The 15,128-nt window shown below is 35.5% G+C and overlaps 1 protein-coding gene across 4 annotated transcripts in view; it reads right to left on the reverse strand.

Moving 5' to 3' along the window:
- The window catches only part of PHF14 (PHD finger protein 14), a 169,266-nt gene that overhangs the window by 149,512 nt on the left and 4,626 nt on the right, over positions 1-15,128 (reverse strand). For all 4 annotated transcript variants that reach the window (XM_030008263.1, XM_030008261.1, XM_030008264.1 and 1 more), the window contains exons 3-4: positions 7,837-8,486; positions 2,877-3,021 (exon numbers count right to left, since the gene is read on the reverse strand). In XM_030008263.1, the coding sequence (XP_029864123.1) occupies positions 2,877-3,021; positions 7,837-8,486 (795 nt within the window). The remainder of the gene's footprint in view (positions 1-2,876; positions 3,022-7,836; positions 8,487-15,128) is intronic.

Consider the following 15,128-nt stretch of genomic DNA (forward strand, 5'->3'; position numbering starts at 1 on the left):
CACGTGAGTTGAATGATTGAGACAACAGGAACAAAAAGTAATTGCTGCATTGCATTTTGGTTTTCACTGCAACTCCTTTAAGTCTGTGTCTTCATTTATTACTCATGCATTCAGAAGTAATACAATGAATCAATGACCACTGGGCAGGAGTGCAGAAATATCCAAGTTATTGAACATATGTATACATAAGATCACTGAATCAAACTAAAGCTTCAAAGGTTCCAAATTTTTTTACAGAATTTTGATGTGCTGCAATTATTTAAACAAATTATTGAATAAAGCTCCAATTTAAAATAGTACCTGCTCTTACTTACCATTATAAAATATCAAAGTACAAAAAAATACACTGAAATAAATGTTCATTTCTACTTAAAACTATATTCATGTATTTAAAAATTGATATACATATCTAGCGATGAAACATACACATAAAACGTCAAGTAAATTTCCAAATTGCATTTACCATAGCTTTGAAGTTCAGCTTGCTGCTGGGGAAATTTACATTTTTACCACAGTCAACAATTACTTTCACCTATACAGCTTTATTTTTTTTCCTTAAGACTTCACCTATTCAAACAGAACTTCACAACTGCTTTACATATGCTTTTAAGTATTTATTATTAAAATAAATTATAAAGAACTAAACATTTAGCCATAAGTGTGAAAAATTAACTAACATCCATACTCAGTTGGCTTGTACAGACTGTAGAACTTACCAGAACAAACTAGCAATTTAAATCTTCTGAATTAATCTTTTACTTTGTTCTAATAACAACAAAAGAAACATATACACATTGTACTCTTTATATCAGTGGGACTATAGGGAATCTTTGCCTATAACACTTTAAAAAGAAGAATGGCAGCAATTACTTCTAGGCTGATTTTGAACTACTAAAATTCAAGTGACTTTTGAACTATGGAACTATTTTCCTGTGGAGGAAAGGCAGCTATAATCTTACCTTTTGTAGGGACAAAGGTTTAGTAAACTAAAGAAAATGAGGAAGTGATCTTTTGGAGATTTTTAAGGCACTCCTCTGGAATAAAAAAGAAATTTGCCATCATTTTATTCTAAAAAGGCAGGAGATCATTTTTCTATCACAATCATTCTCCACTTTAACATGACTAAATGTACAATCCTCAAATAAATTTTACAGAATAATTTTCAAGGAGCTCCACAGCTTTAGGGTTTAGATGTATTGACTGTATGTAATGTTTGGGGAATTCTGAAACAGGCATTCATAACTATCAGCAAAAGACACTTTCATTCCATTTTTCTTTTCTCATGAATTAATAGTAGGCTGTGCTAGGGGGAAAAAAAAAAAGAAAAAATCTATCAAGATTCTATAAAACTAACTTTTATTACCTTACTACATCTCAAATCAAATATATTCTCCACATTACTTTCCAAAAACTTGATGGACACAGAGGAAGGAATTCTGCAAGCATACCAAGACACTTAAATTTAGGAGTCTTAACACTTGTTATAGTCAACGAAGACCCAACTAATGCCCTCAAAGGCACCTAGAGCATGATTCAGCTCATCATAAATTAGGTCAACTAAATCACTCTCTAAGCTCCATTGACGGTACTGATTAGCTTTTCAAAGGACCACAACAGAGTTCAGGAGTTAGAGTACATGTTAACACTTAACATAAGGCATCTGAACCTGAGGACAGAGATTCCATCCTCAGTTTCCTAATTAATGTTAAGCAAAGAACTGAACTACAGTTTGATGCATGAAAAATACTGTTTTGAAAAAATTTTCAATCCAGTATGAGAAAACAAAAGGGGAGCAGGGGATTCATAAAAGCACTTCCTACCTGAAAAGGCATGCTAAGCAGCTCCAAAAAATTTTAAACCGAAAGGGAGTCACATAAATTAAATAAATGCCTTTTACGCTTTTGAATAATGAAAGTCTACCTTCTTTTCATTTCAAGGATTGAAGTAGCCTATCTCATTTTCCTGGGAAACCTTAAAAAAAAAAAAAAAAGTGAAGCCCTAAAAAGGTACAGGATATCAGAAATGCTAAAAAAAAAACCCAACCAAACAAACAAAAAAACCCCAAACCACAAACCTGACTAATGAAGAAAAAACAGGTTTTGTTTTTCAACAAAATAGGTATGCCTCTCTGTGTCAGCATCTACCCTACCTTCCATACTCAAGAGCAGTAACACACAATACAGCCTCACCTTCCATGTAAGGCTGTTAAAATTCCATACGCTCACCTCAGAATTATTGCAGAAGTGTTTCTTTAAAACCAGACCTCCTACATTTATAACACACACACAGACTAGATTCTGAAGGTATTAGCAAAACAATTATTTGAGTATGTTTTAACTTTAAAATTTCCCCATCTCAAATTGTCAGTGAAAATTATGAGAAAGTTCAAGGCTAGCTGTTTTCACTTATAACTAAATGCCATGGACAATTCCTTTCTCTCCTCCTCGCCATCTCTCTGCCTTTTTGGTACAGCAAAAATACATGTAGAAACCCTTTCCTTTTAGAGGACCTCCTATGCTCATGATCTCGTATCTCAGTTATGCAATCAAATTCACATACTGAAATAGGTTAAGACAAAAATACATTTAATATAATATCCTAAAGCCCTGAAAATACAAGTTATAGTTCCAATATTTGCAGACTATGATTCATTATATATAGGTATCTGTAAACCATGTCCTGTCCCGTAGTTGCTTATATTTGCTTTGCTAAAGTTAGACAGATGTGTCACCACTAAAAAGGATCCATGTAGCATTACAAAAAATTATCTGCCAGAGGTTAAAGGCGTCTTTTTTTTTTTTTGAAAGCAAGTCAAAATTTTATTAAAAGCAAAGCATGTGCTTTTCTCCTGCAATGAGAATGAAGGGTTGTATTACCTTCATGCACTGTTATTCCACAGTTGTCACACTGGATTATTTCATCAGCATCTTCACTGTTATCTCCAAGACAAACGCAACAAATCAAAATATGGTCCATTTTCTGGGAACTCCAATTCTGAGACTTCTCAAGGATCAATGAGTCCTAATATTGAAAAATGAAGACACATGGATTATGGCAGGAATTCAAATTTTATTTAAAACAAACAAAAGATCTGCTATTTGCTCAATTTTTGAACTACAAACAAAAAAAAAGATGGAAAATTATTTTCACGAGACTAAAAGCTTCTTTGTTGTCAAAACATACAAACACTTCATCCACACATACAGGAGCTGGGAGAAAGGATGGATACAATCCGATCTCAATATACCTACAGATCTGTTAAGAACCAAAGGCCAGGGAAGGATCTTGTTTCCTCACACAGAAACATGTATGTCTTTAAAACATTTATGTTCTACAAAAGGAACAAATACACACACCTAAGAAACCATTTAAAAGCAAAAAAAAAAAAAAACAAACAACCTAACCCAAACCCAAAACAAATCCCCACCAAGGCCAAAGGTGACCTTCAAATGTCCCAATATTCAGAAAAGTTGCTTCATTTTGTTGTAACTTGCACCTTCCAAAAAAAGTCACATGGATCTGAAAAATCTGAAAACAAACAGCTAATACAAGCCTGCCAAGTTTTCACATATGTAAAATATAACTAATTATCAACTCAGTTCTATTTTGTTGTAATGCAAATTTATATGTCTCTATGCAAAACCATATGATTTTTTAAAACTAACAACTTATTTTCTTCTTATTATATACAGGAGTAAGGATTTGCAGAACAAGTACATTGCTCTGTTTTGGCAACCTTCAATGTGAACTACAGATAAAAAGAACGTGGCTTTTACAAGGGAATTTCTCTAAGGACAGAGAGACAAACCAAATAAAAGCTGTATGTAAATTTAATTTTTTTCATAAACACCATCTAGGCTTTTTAGTATTTTCATTGTGAGATACAGCTACTGTCTCTTCTGCAAGGTTTCATGGCTTCCATACATTTTCTTTTTTTTTTAATACTAAAAGCAAACACTGAGCTTGAACTACCTTCATTGGTGATATGAAGGCATATAGGGAGGTGTGAAATTAGGCACACTAGTAAAAAACAATCACTGCAGTATAAAGAAATAGTAATAGTTTCAGAGCAGAGGCTGACAGTTCAAGCCTAAATGGCATCCATTCAAAATATCAGAGATCTGAGAATATTCCAAAACTGCTGTGGTATCCTACCAGGAGGAAAAAAAAAAAAAAAAAAAAAAAAATTAAGGTGGAAGATGCCCTCTGAAACATCTTTTTCTCATTCTAACCTCCCATTTATGACATAAAACACAGCACCAATACTATGCCAGTAGCCTAAGCAGATAAAAAGTACCATGAATGCTACCTGAAGTAGGTATTCTTCCTCAAGGATGTTAAATTCTCACACTAATCTATGGAATTATTTCATGATAGCCTCTCGATCTGATACAGTAAGTATCCACACAAAATCTTCAGTGAATCATTAATAAAGTGTCTTCGTACTTTAGGTTTATCTGGACAGGTATTTGGAGGGTAAGGGGTGGGGGGGGACTTTGCTTGATTTTAAAGCAAGATAAAGGGATAGAATAACCTTACCACCTAAAGCTGGACTCAAATAGTTTACCTCAAGTAATAGAGGTGGCTTGTTACAATGTTTTTGAGCTAGGAAAAGTCAAACACATACTTCTAGCAGTTAGGAAAGGCTTCTGGATCTCCCATCCATTTTCTCTGAACAATGAAAGGAAACATGACCTATAATAAAAAAAAACCCCAACCCTCATCTAGAAGTAAAAATGAAAGATTATACAACCATTCACACAGTCATGCTTGCTTACAGGAAGGCAACTAATCGTGAAAAATACAAGATTCTCTGCTACAGAGTTCAGACTTAACAGAGCATTTCTTCCAACATCCTACTTTTAGGTCAAAGTTGCAAGGCATTTTGAGGAAAGCAAGAAACTTACACTTTTTTTTCAAAAATACTGTGGCCCATCATTACCCAAAATACCCACATTTAGCTCACCATTCACACTACAGATAGGAAAATAGCAGTAGATACTCCCTAACTTTGGCAGATTAATTGTGCAATGGCACAGGCTTCTCAGATGCATCTCGCAACTCTACAGAAATCACCTTTTTCTGACAGTACCTTCGACTGTTATTTGGCTTCACTAACAGAAGTTTAAAAGAAATTTGCAATCTCTACTGCTACAGAAGCCCAAGGTCTGGTAATTAAAAAAAAGAAGAAAAAAACCCCAAACTATTACTTTAAATTAAATAAACAGAATTGCACTGTAGAAACAACATTGAAGTAACACTATAGGCAGTGATAAAATATGTAAACATGGGCAAAAAAAAAAGAAACAAGCAATGATGGAAGGGCATCAAATTTGGATCTAGTCTTAGTATCCCCATTCATTATGGTTTACCTTATGTGAAGACAGCCAACAGGTCAAACAGAGCAGCAGAATAACTTAATTTTCTATGCACGGAGAGGGAGGAGTGGTCTGGAACGTATGCTGCTCTCCTCTGCTTAGTCCATGTAAGTACCTGAAAGGCCCCATCCCAGAAGCTGACCCTACTTGCCTAAAGCATGGGAACTTTTACGTAGGGATGGTAACTGCTGCCAACTCCTGAACAAGTCCTGTTCCCTACCCTAGTGACAGAAAGTATTTCAGCTGAATCACTATGTAATTCCCATTTCTGTGGTGTTAATGAAGAAAGTGAGCATTTCAAGCTATATGCCTATGTACTTCTCACTTTAAAGGAATAAAAAAAAAATTAAGAAATAAAATAACCACCTCACTGAGAATAGAAGAATCCCATAAAGTGGTAGCAATTATAAAAACAGAAAAGCACCATTTATCTACTAATGATGCTTGAGCCTAAAAAAGAAAGCTAAGTTTGTATTCTGTGCTTAATACAGTAGAAAAGCACATAGTATTTCATTACAGCACAGGTTAAAATACTGTATATGCAGACCTCAAAATATTTTTGTAAAATGTAGAAAAATAAAATAAAAATCACAGAGAAACAAAAAACCAAACAACCCCCCTCCCAACACTCCCCCCCCCAACATCAACCCCCAAAAAGTCAGTAAAGGAAAGACAGAATGCATATTAAGGACACTACAACATGTTGAGAGTTAATTACCTGAACATTCTTTCATAAATTAATTATGCGTCCAGACATCTGGTTTTCTAAGAACTTGGCTTCTGCAGTGTAATGGGACTTGTCTGCTAGAGAGGATTTTTTACTTTTTTTTTTTTTTTTTAAATATTGTAGTAGTGGAGAGTATACTGTTATAAAGCAGTTGAGTATGAATCTAAAAATTACAGTCCATAATCCAGTCTACAGATACTCACTGTTGCAAGACTTCTGTTAAAAGACCTATTCTTAAATAGTACTTTGCTCTACATGAAGTAAAGATAAATTATCAGTTACAAAATTATAATTTGAACTTCAAATTTTCAAATTTTGATTTTATCTTTTGATCAATGTCCTAAATCCAAGGCAAGAACACAATCTGAGGTCCATGCATATTCAGAAGCTTCACAAAAGATACTTCAGAGACAGCTCTGCGTTTCTGAAACAGGCCTAATTTTTCAAGTCAATGGAAATTATGGACATATTCAAGAATATATCCCTAAGAATGTAGACTCACATCTCCATTCTGATATGGGATACACCTCCGAAAGAAAATTGCCTATCTCTATTTGAAGTTCTGATCATCAGTATTGGTGGAGCACTTTCAGCTCCTGAGCCAAGAGAATACGGGTAACAGCACTAGAATTACAGAGCTAGACAATGGAAGAAGATGCCTATACAAAAAGTAAAAAAAAAAAAACAGAATTATGCTTTTTTTTTTTTCCCCCAATCACAATTATTACTAGTAATTAAAACAGCACAGCTCACTTGCAATCATCTATATATATAATACATAACAAAGTATCTGAAAAGGAGACAACTGATTCTTCCAAATACTGTTTAGTTCCCTGTCATTTTACACATTAAAATAAAGATTAAATGGAACAGCAGAACTTTAAATAGTGTCATACCACTACCATTTATCAAACGTTATGTTGACATTGCAATTATTTCCTGAAAATTGAATGTAGATTTTACAGCAATGCTTTTTACTTTGTTCAGAATTTTGCTACTGCAGGACATGAAGTCAACCACCCTGACAGCCTAATATTTTAATTTTTCCACAAGCACAACCTTCAAGGCAACTGTAATTGTGCATAGGAAAAAAAGTTGCATTATTAAACACTTACATCATTTTCACATTCTGCAGTCAAAAGATATTTAATATAATAATAGTTCCCAAATGCTTTTTAGTACTGTAAGAAATTAGTTCATTTGTGAGCATTATAAGAAAACCCAACATAAATTATCATGATTATCTTATTTGATTTTAAACCCAGTGTGCATATTTCTTTACTTAGACTTCTTCTATCTCTGAACTTAGTGTTCAGACTTCGATGTTTGTCACAAAGAAGGGCTAGCATAAACAATAACCTATCATTTAGCTATTTTATGAATATGTCACAGATTCTTTTAACTTTTAGAACATTACAACATTTAGGTTAAAACAGAACTAGAAGTCTCGCTAATACATACTGATTTGCATACTGGACCTCCTACTTGCTATCCTACCCCCCCTAAAGTCAAGAGAAGTCTCTCTATTGACTTTAGTGGCATTAGATTGGCCAAATTGTCCAAGCAAGGCTATTTAATATGCAGTGCCTATTTAGCACAATTTTGCTGCTTCGCTTATTCCTGTTAACCCAATTCCAGCCAATCAGTTTAACGTTTCAAATTAACAGAATAGCTACTGGGGAGTAGTTTCCATCTGTCAACAGATATATTATAGAAAGTTGGTTGCACTACCTCATTACTCTTGCTTTGTGAAAGAGCCAGGCTATCATTTGTCAATTCCTCATCATCTGCATTACTCCTGTTAAGAACTTTACTCTTCTTCTTCTTGGATCCTCCATCACTAGCCGTGCTGCTATTATCTTCTTCATTACCTTCCTCATCATTGTCATCCTCATCACTTCCACTCCCATCATCTTCATCATCCTCATTATCTCCATCACTCCCCTCTTTTCGCAGGGCATTTTTTCCTTTCCTTTTCTCAGCAGTAGGCCGCCAGTCATTGTCATCTTCACTATCATAGTCATCCATATCATTTAGTTCTTCCATCGATACAAAATCCAACAAAGGTCGGTTCCTGCGTAAATTCCATTTTTTTGGTTCATTTGTTTGCTCATCAGCCACAGGATCAGGTTCAGCTGCTTTCTCCTTCTCTTTCTTCTTTTTTGGCTTTTCTTCTTCTTCATCTTGCTCTTTCTTTTCTGTTTTCATTACCTCTTTGTCTGCTGTTGGCACCTCTTCTTCAGTGGAGGTTTTTGGCTGTTGGTCTTCTACTTTCTTTTCTGTCGGTTCCTCCTCCAAGATATTTTCTTCTGATTCAGTACAGGAACCTTCACCACTGTCCTTTGATGCATCTTCACTCCCATGACCACTTCCTTCAGAATCTGTTGAGCATATGAAAATTTAAAAAAAGTTCCGACACAAATGTACCCCCAAAAATAAAATCTGTTGAAGCAAGTTGTTAAACAAAAGAATGATGCATGTTCCTCCCTCATAAGGTATTCCACCTATTTTTTCAGCTGGTGTCCAAATACTGCTATTTCAAGTGGTATGTTGAGAATCTGTTAAACATGAGTGCATTTTAAGATGACAAAAAAAAGATGGCAGAATTTATTAAATGAACGTTAAATGTTCCTTTGAACTGCAGGTTATATTAACAATAAGCAGTAGCACAGAATAATTTCCATGTGAAGTCACATCTTAAAGAAAGAGCATTCCAGTTTTTAATTGCTGGAGGTATTTTCTAAATCTTCAAAATAAAATAGCTATCCAATAGAAGAGGTTTAAAATTACAAAATGAAGAGTTTACGTAACAAGTACTAACAATAGTATGGATAATCCCACACCTTCATTTTTAGTACACATTTGTTTTTCTGGGTTTGGGGGCTCTTAATTTCCAATGTTATTTCACTTATTAATCCTACATAAGCTATGCCTCATTCAGTGTTGCAGCTGCACAACAATACATAAAGTCTAACCTTATACCACTCATATGGTATTGTTCTGTGTGTTGTCACTATTTCCATTAATTAACACAGGCCAATCTGTGCAACAGAAAAGAACAGAAGAGGATTTGTATGGGAAAAAAAGAAAAAAAAAACCACAAAAATAAGCCACCTGTATTATAAAGTATACGTAAAAAAATACTGAAAAAGATGACAAGTGAACTTGTTTAAATTTTATAAACATCATCCACCTTGACTATCTCTCATCTTACATTCACCTACTACTTTTCATTTACATTTTTAGTTTTATTGAATAAAAACTCAGAAAATATTTCTTAAAATTAACAAGAAAATACAAAGTTGCTTGATCCAACATGGGGATCAATTAGGCAATGGCTACATTTTTCAGTTTTTTCAGAGCCATCACCAAGTTCTTGATGCACTGTCACACAGATGCAAAGAAGAAACATATTGATGCTTGCAAATTAAAATAACTTAATCGCTTCAGTTACCACACAAAAACACACCTCTCAGTATCACCTTACAGAGAATTTTTGTGCACATCCATCTCTGTATAAAGCCAAATAAACAAAAATAAATTCACGTGGCATTTATTTCCACCCCACAGAACACTGTCTATGACTAGCCAGTAACTCAGTTGTTACTTCAATATAATAGTCAGTTTTGTCTTTTTCTGCATATACCTGTATGTGCATGTATTTGATGAGGAGATTCTGTAATTACCAGCAAAAAAATCCATCAGTGCTACTACTACTACTGATCAGGACAGTAATGTTATCAGTCCTCTTAGAAGCTAATAGAAAGTAAAAGTTTCCTGCAAACATTCTAACCTTTTAGAGGGCCAGAAAAACAATGAGAATGCAGTAACACAAGTTATTGTACAGTCTTTTGAGAAAAGAGTAATTCAGTCATTTCCCTACGTCTACCAGCCTTAACGGTAGTAATGGAAGTACAACATAATTAACAGAAGTTTTGAAATAGTAGAACACTCTTCAGGCATGCCTAAGGAATAAAAAACAGTATTAACTAATATGCAATCTAAAAAACTATTTTTAAATTACAATAGCTTTGTTTGGATACGTATTCATGGACCTGTTAGAGTGGGTCCAGAGAAGGGCCACAAAAACAGCCAGAGGGCTGAAACACTTCTCCTATCAAGAAAGGCTGAGAGAGTTGGGGTTGTTTAGCCTGGAGAAGAGAAAGCTCTGGGGAGACCCTATTGCAGCCTTTTGATATATAAAGGGGGCTTATAAGAGAGACTTTTTACCAAGGCCTGTAGCAACAGGAAAAGGGGGGCTGGTTTTAAACTGAAAGAGGCTAGGGTTTAGATTGGACATCGAGGAAGAAACTTTTTATGAGGGTGGTGAGACCCTGGAACAGGTTGCCCAGAGAAGCTGTGGATGCCCCATCACTGGAAATGTTCAAGGTCAGGTTGGATGGGGCTTTGAACAACCTGATCTAGTGAAAGCTGTTCCTGCCCACGGCAGGGAGTTCGCCTAGATGATCTTTAAAGGTCCCTTCCAACCCAACCCGTTCTATGATATTTACCAGCTCTCACAAACACTTTACAAGTAACTCCTAAAGCTAGACTCTCATACTAGATATTGATATTATAGATTAAATGCCATAAGTATGTTTAAAAGCAAAATGTATTTTTTTATCTCATTTCACAGGCTCTGAGTGCTAGTGTGCACTACTTGTCTCGCTGTAAATAAGGTAGAAGAGGGTTTTGCCATGTTAAAATTAATTCAACTGCATTTTTAAGTTACCTTATATTATTTTCTTTTGTTTTACTTCCCCACCATAACTTCATGACAGTAATTTGTTTGGATGCTTTAATCGTGCTGTTCCATTTCTAAATATGCTTAGACTCCTTGCAAATTTAAGCTTTGACTTCATTTTTGGGGAGAATCTTAGTCTGGATATAGTTTGATCTTTAGCAGCACTCTAAATTACCAACAGTAATTCTTGTATATCAATACTACAGCACTGAGAATACCCTCTAGCTGCTTTATGCTATGCAAACAACATAAAGCAGAGAACAAATAAATGTTAGTTTCATTCACTTCCCTCCTTCAAATTCTCTTTGCCTTCTGCCTGCACATTATGCTTTGTACTCTCCTTTCTGCATGCATGTAGACACCAGAGATACCTATAGTAAGGGACATCCTTCTTCTGTCTGAACGCATCCACCATGATAGGAGCTTTTTTAGAAAGAGCCATTCTGTGATAACAGCTATTTTTGCAGGTGTTCTTCTGTCAGATGCACCTTCAGTTAGGAAGAGGCTGTAGCATACAGTTTTCTCCTTGAAAGAAATTCTTAAAGAATGGCTCTTTCAAACTGGCAATCATATCATGTCATTCCCTACGGGACAGAAGTCAAGCTACTCTTAGTGAAAGACGGGGCCAGATACACCATCAAATAGTGAAAAATACAGAGTTCCACTGAGAATAAATACAAGAGATAACAGTTGTGAGAAAGGTGTCATGTATTTCTGTACACCTTCTATCTTTAGCTCTACTGAGCACAACAGCAGGTGGCAGTCAAATCCAAAGAGGATAATTCTGAGAGGAATTCACTGGGACAGAACATTATGCTCCAGAATTAACATATGAAAAATTGTAATAAAGATAAAAAAAGTAACTACTAATATCCACATTAGCTGTTGAGTCTTGTACAATACGTACTATGCACAAGACTTCAGAGGAAAGCTACTGAAATCACTACACCAGTGAAAAAAAACCTCCCAGGGTTTTGCAGGACCATTTTAGCAGCAACTTTAAGCATGGTACCCTGTGATTCTTTTTTTTTTACATTCTAAGAAAATCCATTTATACAGACAGTTAAGTGCTACACTACGTAATACATGGCCACCCACTCACAGAAGACAGGCTGATTCTTCAATGCAGTATTTCGCTTAACAAGCAGCTCTGTAAAAAGCAGCTTTATTGCTTGTGTTTAACTGAAGTCTGAAGGATAAGCTAGTTAAAGGAAATCACAGACTCAATTTTGGGCTTGCCTTTTCCACTAACAAAGCCTAACCAACTCCAGATAGCAGAAGAGAAACATCTGGAATCATTTTGGAAAGTTCTTTTTTTCCACTGAGTCCTGTCTGGTTGTCTTACCCAGGTGCCCAAAGCTGCATACAAATAATACAATCCAGGATCCTGGAACACTGAAAAGGAGTGAAAAACCTGAAAAACTGAGCATGCAATACAGAAAACAACTCCTATGTCTGAAGTTATTCCTACTAAATAATATTGTTCAATAATGATCTACAGGCATCATGTGAGAAGTTATCCACCCCACAGTGTGCTTCACAATACCCACTTTTTGAGGGCAGAAACAAAAAAAAAAAAAGCTACAAGTGAACCTAATTCTTTTGGAGGTTAAAGCCACTCGATCACCATCGCCCTGTCTAGCTGTCCCTTAGCCTCTTTCTCCCAATCACAAGGCAGACAACAAATCTTTGACATGATGACGTGAAATTACCTGGGTAGCTCTGCTAAAACACCGTATTACACACCATGAACAATCCCTCACCCAGGCTGCCTGCATCCTGACAGATGGGGAAAGTGGAAAGCACTGAAAAAAGTGTTTGTGGACAACTGCCTCTGCCCATAAACTTCCTTACAAAAACCGCTCAAGAGTCACAAAAACTCTTTTGCACATGTGCCATACCAAACGTGTAAAAGCAGCTGTACTTCCTATATATCTAATCTAGAAACTGCAAATAATTTTAAGACTCAAAAAACTTAAGGAAATGCTTAAACTAACTAGAAAGTTCTGATATTAATAACTGGATGTAAAAATAAGGCAGGGAACCTAGATCATACATGGAAAATATGAGCTGTTAAATTGCCAAAGGCAAAGTTGTGGAATGGCTAAAATCCTGATCACATTTGTCTATTAGACTAAAGCTGCACAGGTCCATTATGCTAAGACCAATATAACTATACTGAAAGCAAGAACCGAAAAGCCTTAATACTTCACTTTCAACATAAATTCAAAAAAGAGAGTCTAGTATCAGTTAGATATACGCCACCGGTTTTCTATGCTATTTTGCCGAGTATGATGATTAAACATTGGTAGACTATTGGCAATTCAGCACTAGTAATGCTGGCAGTTAAAAATATGGAACTGTCCAAAGTAACATGTTTAAGAACATACAAAACAAAACCAACACAGATTAAGATATTACTGCCCTAAGGAGAGAAATTCACTTCTCAAATAATGTTTTGAAAAAAGTATCTAATCTGTATTAACTGCAGATGTAGACTGGGAAGAATAGGAAATGAAACTCATCACTGATCCATGATCACACTTTTTTCAGAAGACAAGTATTTAGTTTAATAGAAAAGAGGATGGAAGAGAAAAATAAATGGAAGTCATTTAGTAAGCAGTTTCCTCACTTCTACACTAGCAGTAATTATATCACACAGCATTTCAGTAGATGTCTATTCAAGTCATAAAAGCACTCAAAACTAAAGGCTGCCAACTTTGACTTGAGTCATTGTGAACTGCCTGATTTACAATGTTCTAACACAGATGGAATTCGTTACCCTACCTCCTGAATTTGCTTGACATTTCCCAGTTTCTCTGTTTTTACCATTATCAAACTTTACTTGTTTGGGATAAAGTACTGCATACCCTGTGACTTCCCTGCAAAGTTGCAGTCCTAAACAATCCATAAAGTTGGATTCCAATACAAATTATTGAATAGTGAGCTAGAATATGTATTTTTCCAAGAAACGCCTAAGAGTTTCACATCTTGTACAAGGGAAGTGACATCTGGGAGACAGCTGAACATGTGTCTGGGACATGCTAAGTCTAAGTCTCTGAGGCACTGTAACAAGTATATGCTCAAGAAACACTTCAAACGTCCCATCCTCACAGGGCACGTCTAGACTCTCAAGCGTGGCCAGGCTGCAAACAGACCATCCCACCAAGCTGGAGTTAATAAAGCACAGAAGAACCTTCTCCATATGGCAGGAAATACACAAGAGATGGACATACATACAAAGAAGAGGCGATGCAAGAGAAAGTAAAGTAGTAGTACAGCAGGAGACCATGAAAAACCTGTTCAAGACTGACTGAACAAGCAGAATCATGCTGAACCAATGAGCAAGGATTCCATAAGGGACAGACAGACTGGAAAGACGAGGCACAAATAGTCACAGTAGGGGGAAAACAAAGAAAAATAATGTCATCCCATCGCTAAATCCACCCTGCCCAGTCACTGGAATGAAAGCCTAGATTTCTGTTACATTACTTCTCTCCTGTCAGTAAACACATAGAACAACAGAAATCTCAGTGTTTCCAAAGAGAATGCAAGTTCAAAATGTTCATCAGTCACTATTTTAAGTGGCAGACATCTGTACGGATTAAAGATCTCACCTGCAATGGAGATAACCCAAGAGAACCTAATATCCGTATTTTCCATTTTCTCAATGGGAAAAAGCCCTTGGGAACTCCACTCTGAGGGACTACACATTACAGTTGCAAAGGCAAGCCTTGAAATGATCGTAACAATTAAAATTGTGCAATTACATGACAATTAACTAATGATTAGCTATTCAATATTTTCTCTTACCTTCACTGTCTACTGAAACACCCTACAACTTTTCTTTTGCATATCATTTAAGTTTATTCTCAAAAACAAACATATTAGTTTCTTCATCAATATTTCAGTAGTGTTTATCACTACAGTATTTTGGTGTTTCGCAAACATTTCTTTATATTACAATATACTGTACAGGAAAGCAGAAGTGGAATCTCTGTTGTGCTAAGAGGAAATGAATTACAGAAAGATAAAGATATTTGCAACTTTTTATTTCTAGATCAAGTCACAGGTTTTTCCGAATACCTAATATAGCATTTATATAGATCATTACATGTTTTAAACAGACCTCCTACTGACCTCAATTGCAGTAATAGTACATAATATTTATGCAAGTCAGGCTCCACACTCAACACCAAAAACCCAAACATTTACGAATGTGTCTTAAAAATTTGAGTCTATGAGACTTGTAGCAGAAGTAGTGACAGAATCCAGTTCT

The sequence above is a fragment of the Aquila chrysaetos genome, chromosome 3 (assembly GCF_900496995.4).
Source record: "Aquila chrysaetos chrysaetos chromosome 3, bAquChr1.4, whole genome shotgun sequence".
NCBI classification, from domain to species: Eukaryota; Metazoa; Chordata; class Aves; order Accipitriformes; family Accipitridae; genus Aquila; species Aquila chrysaetos.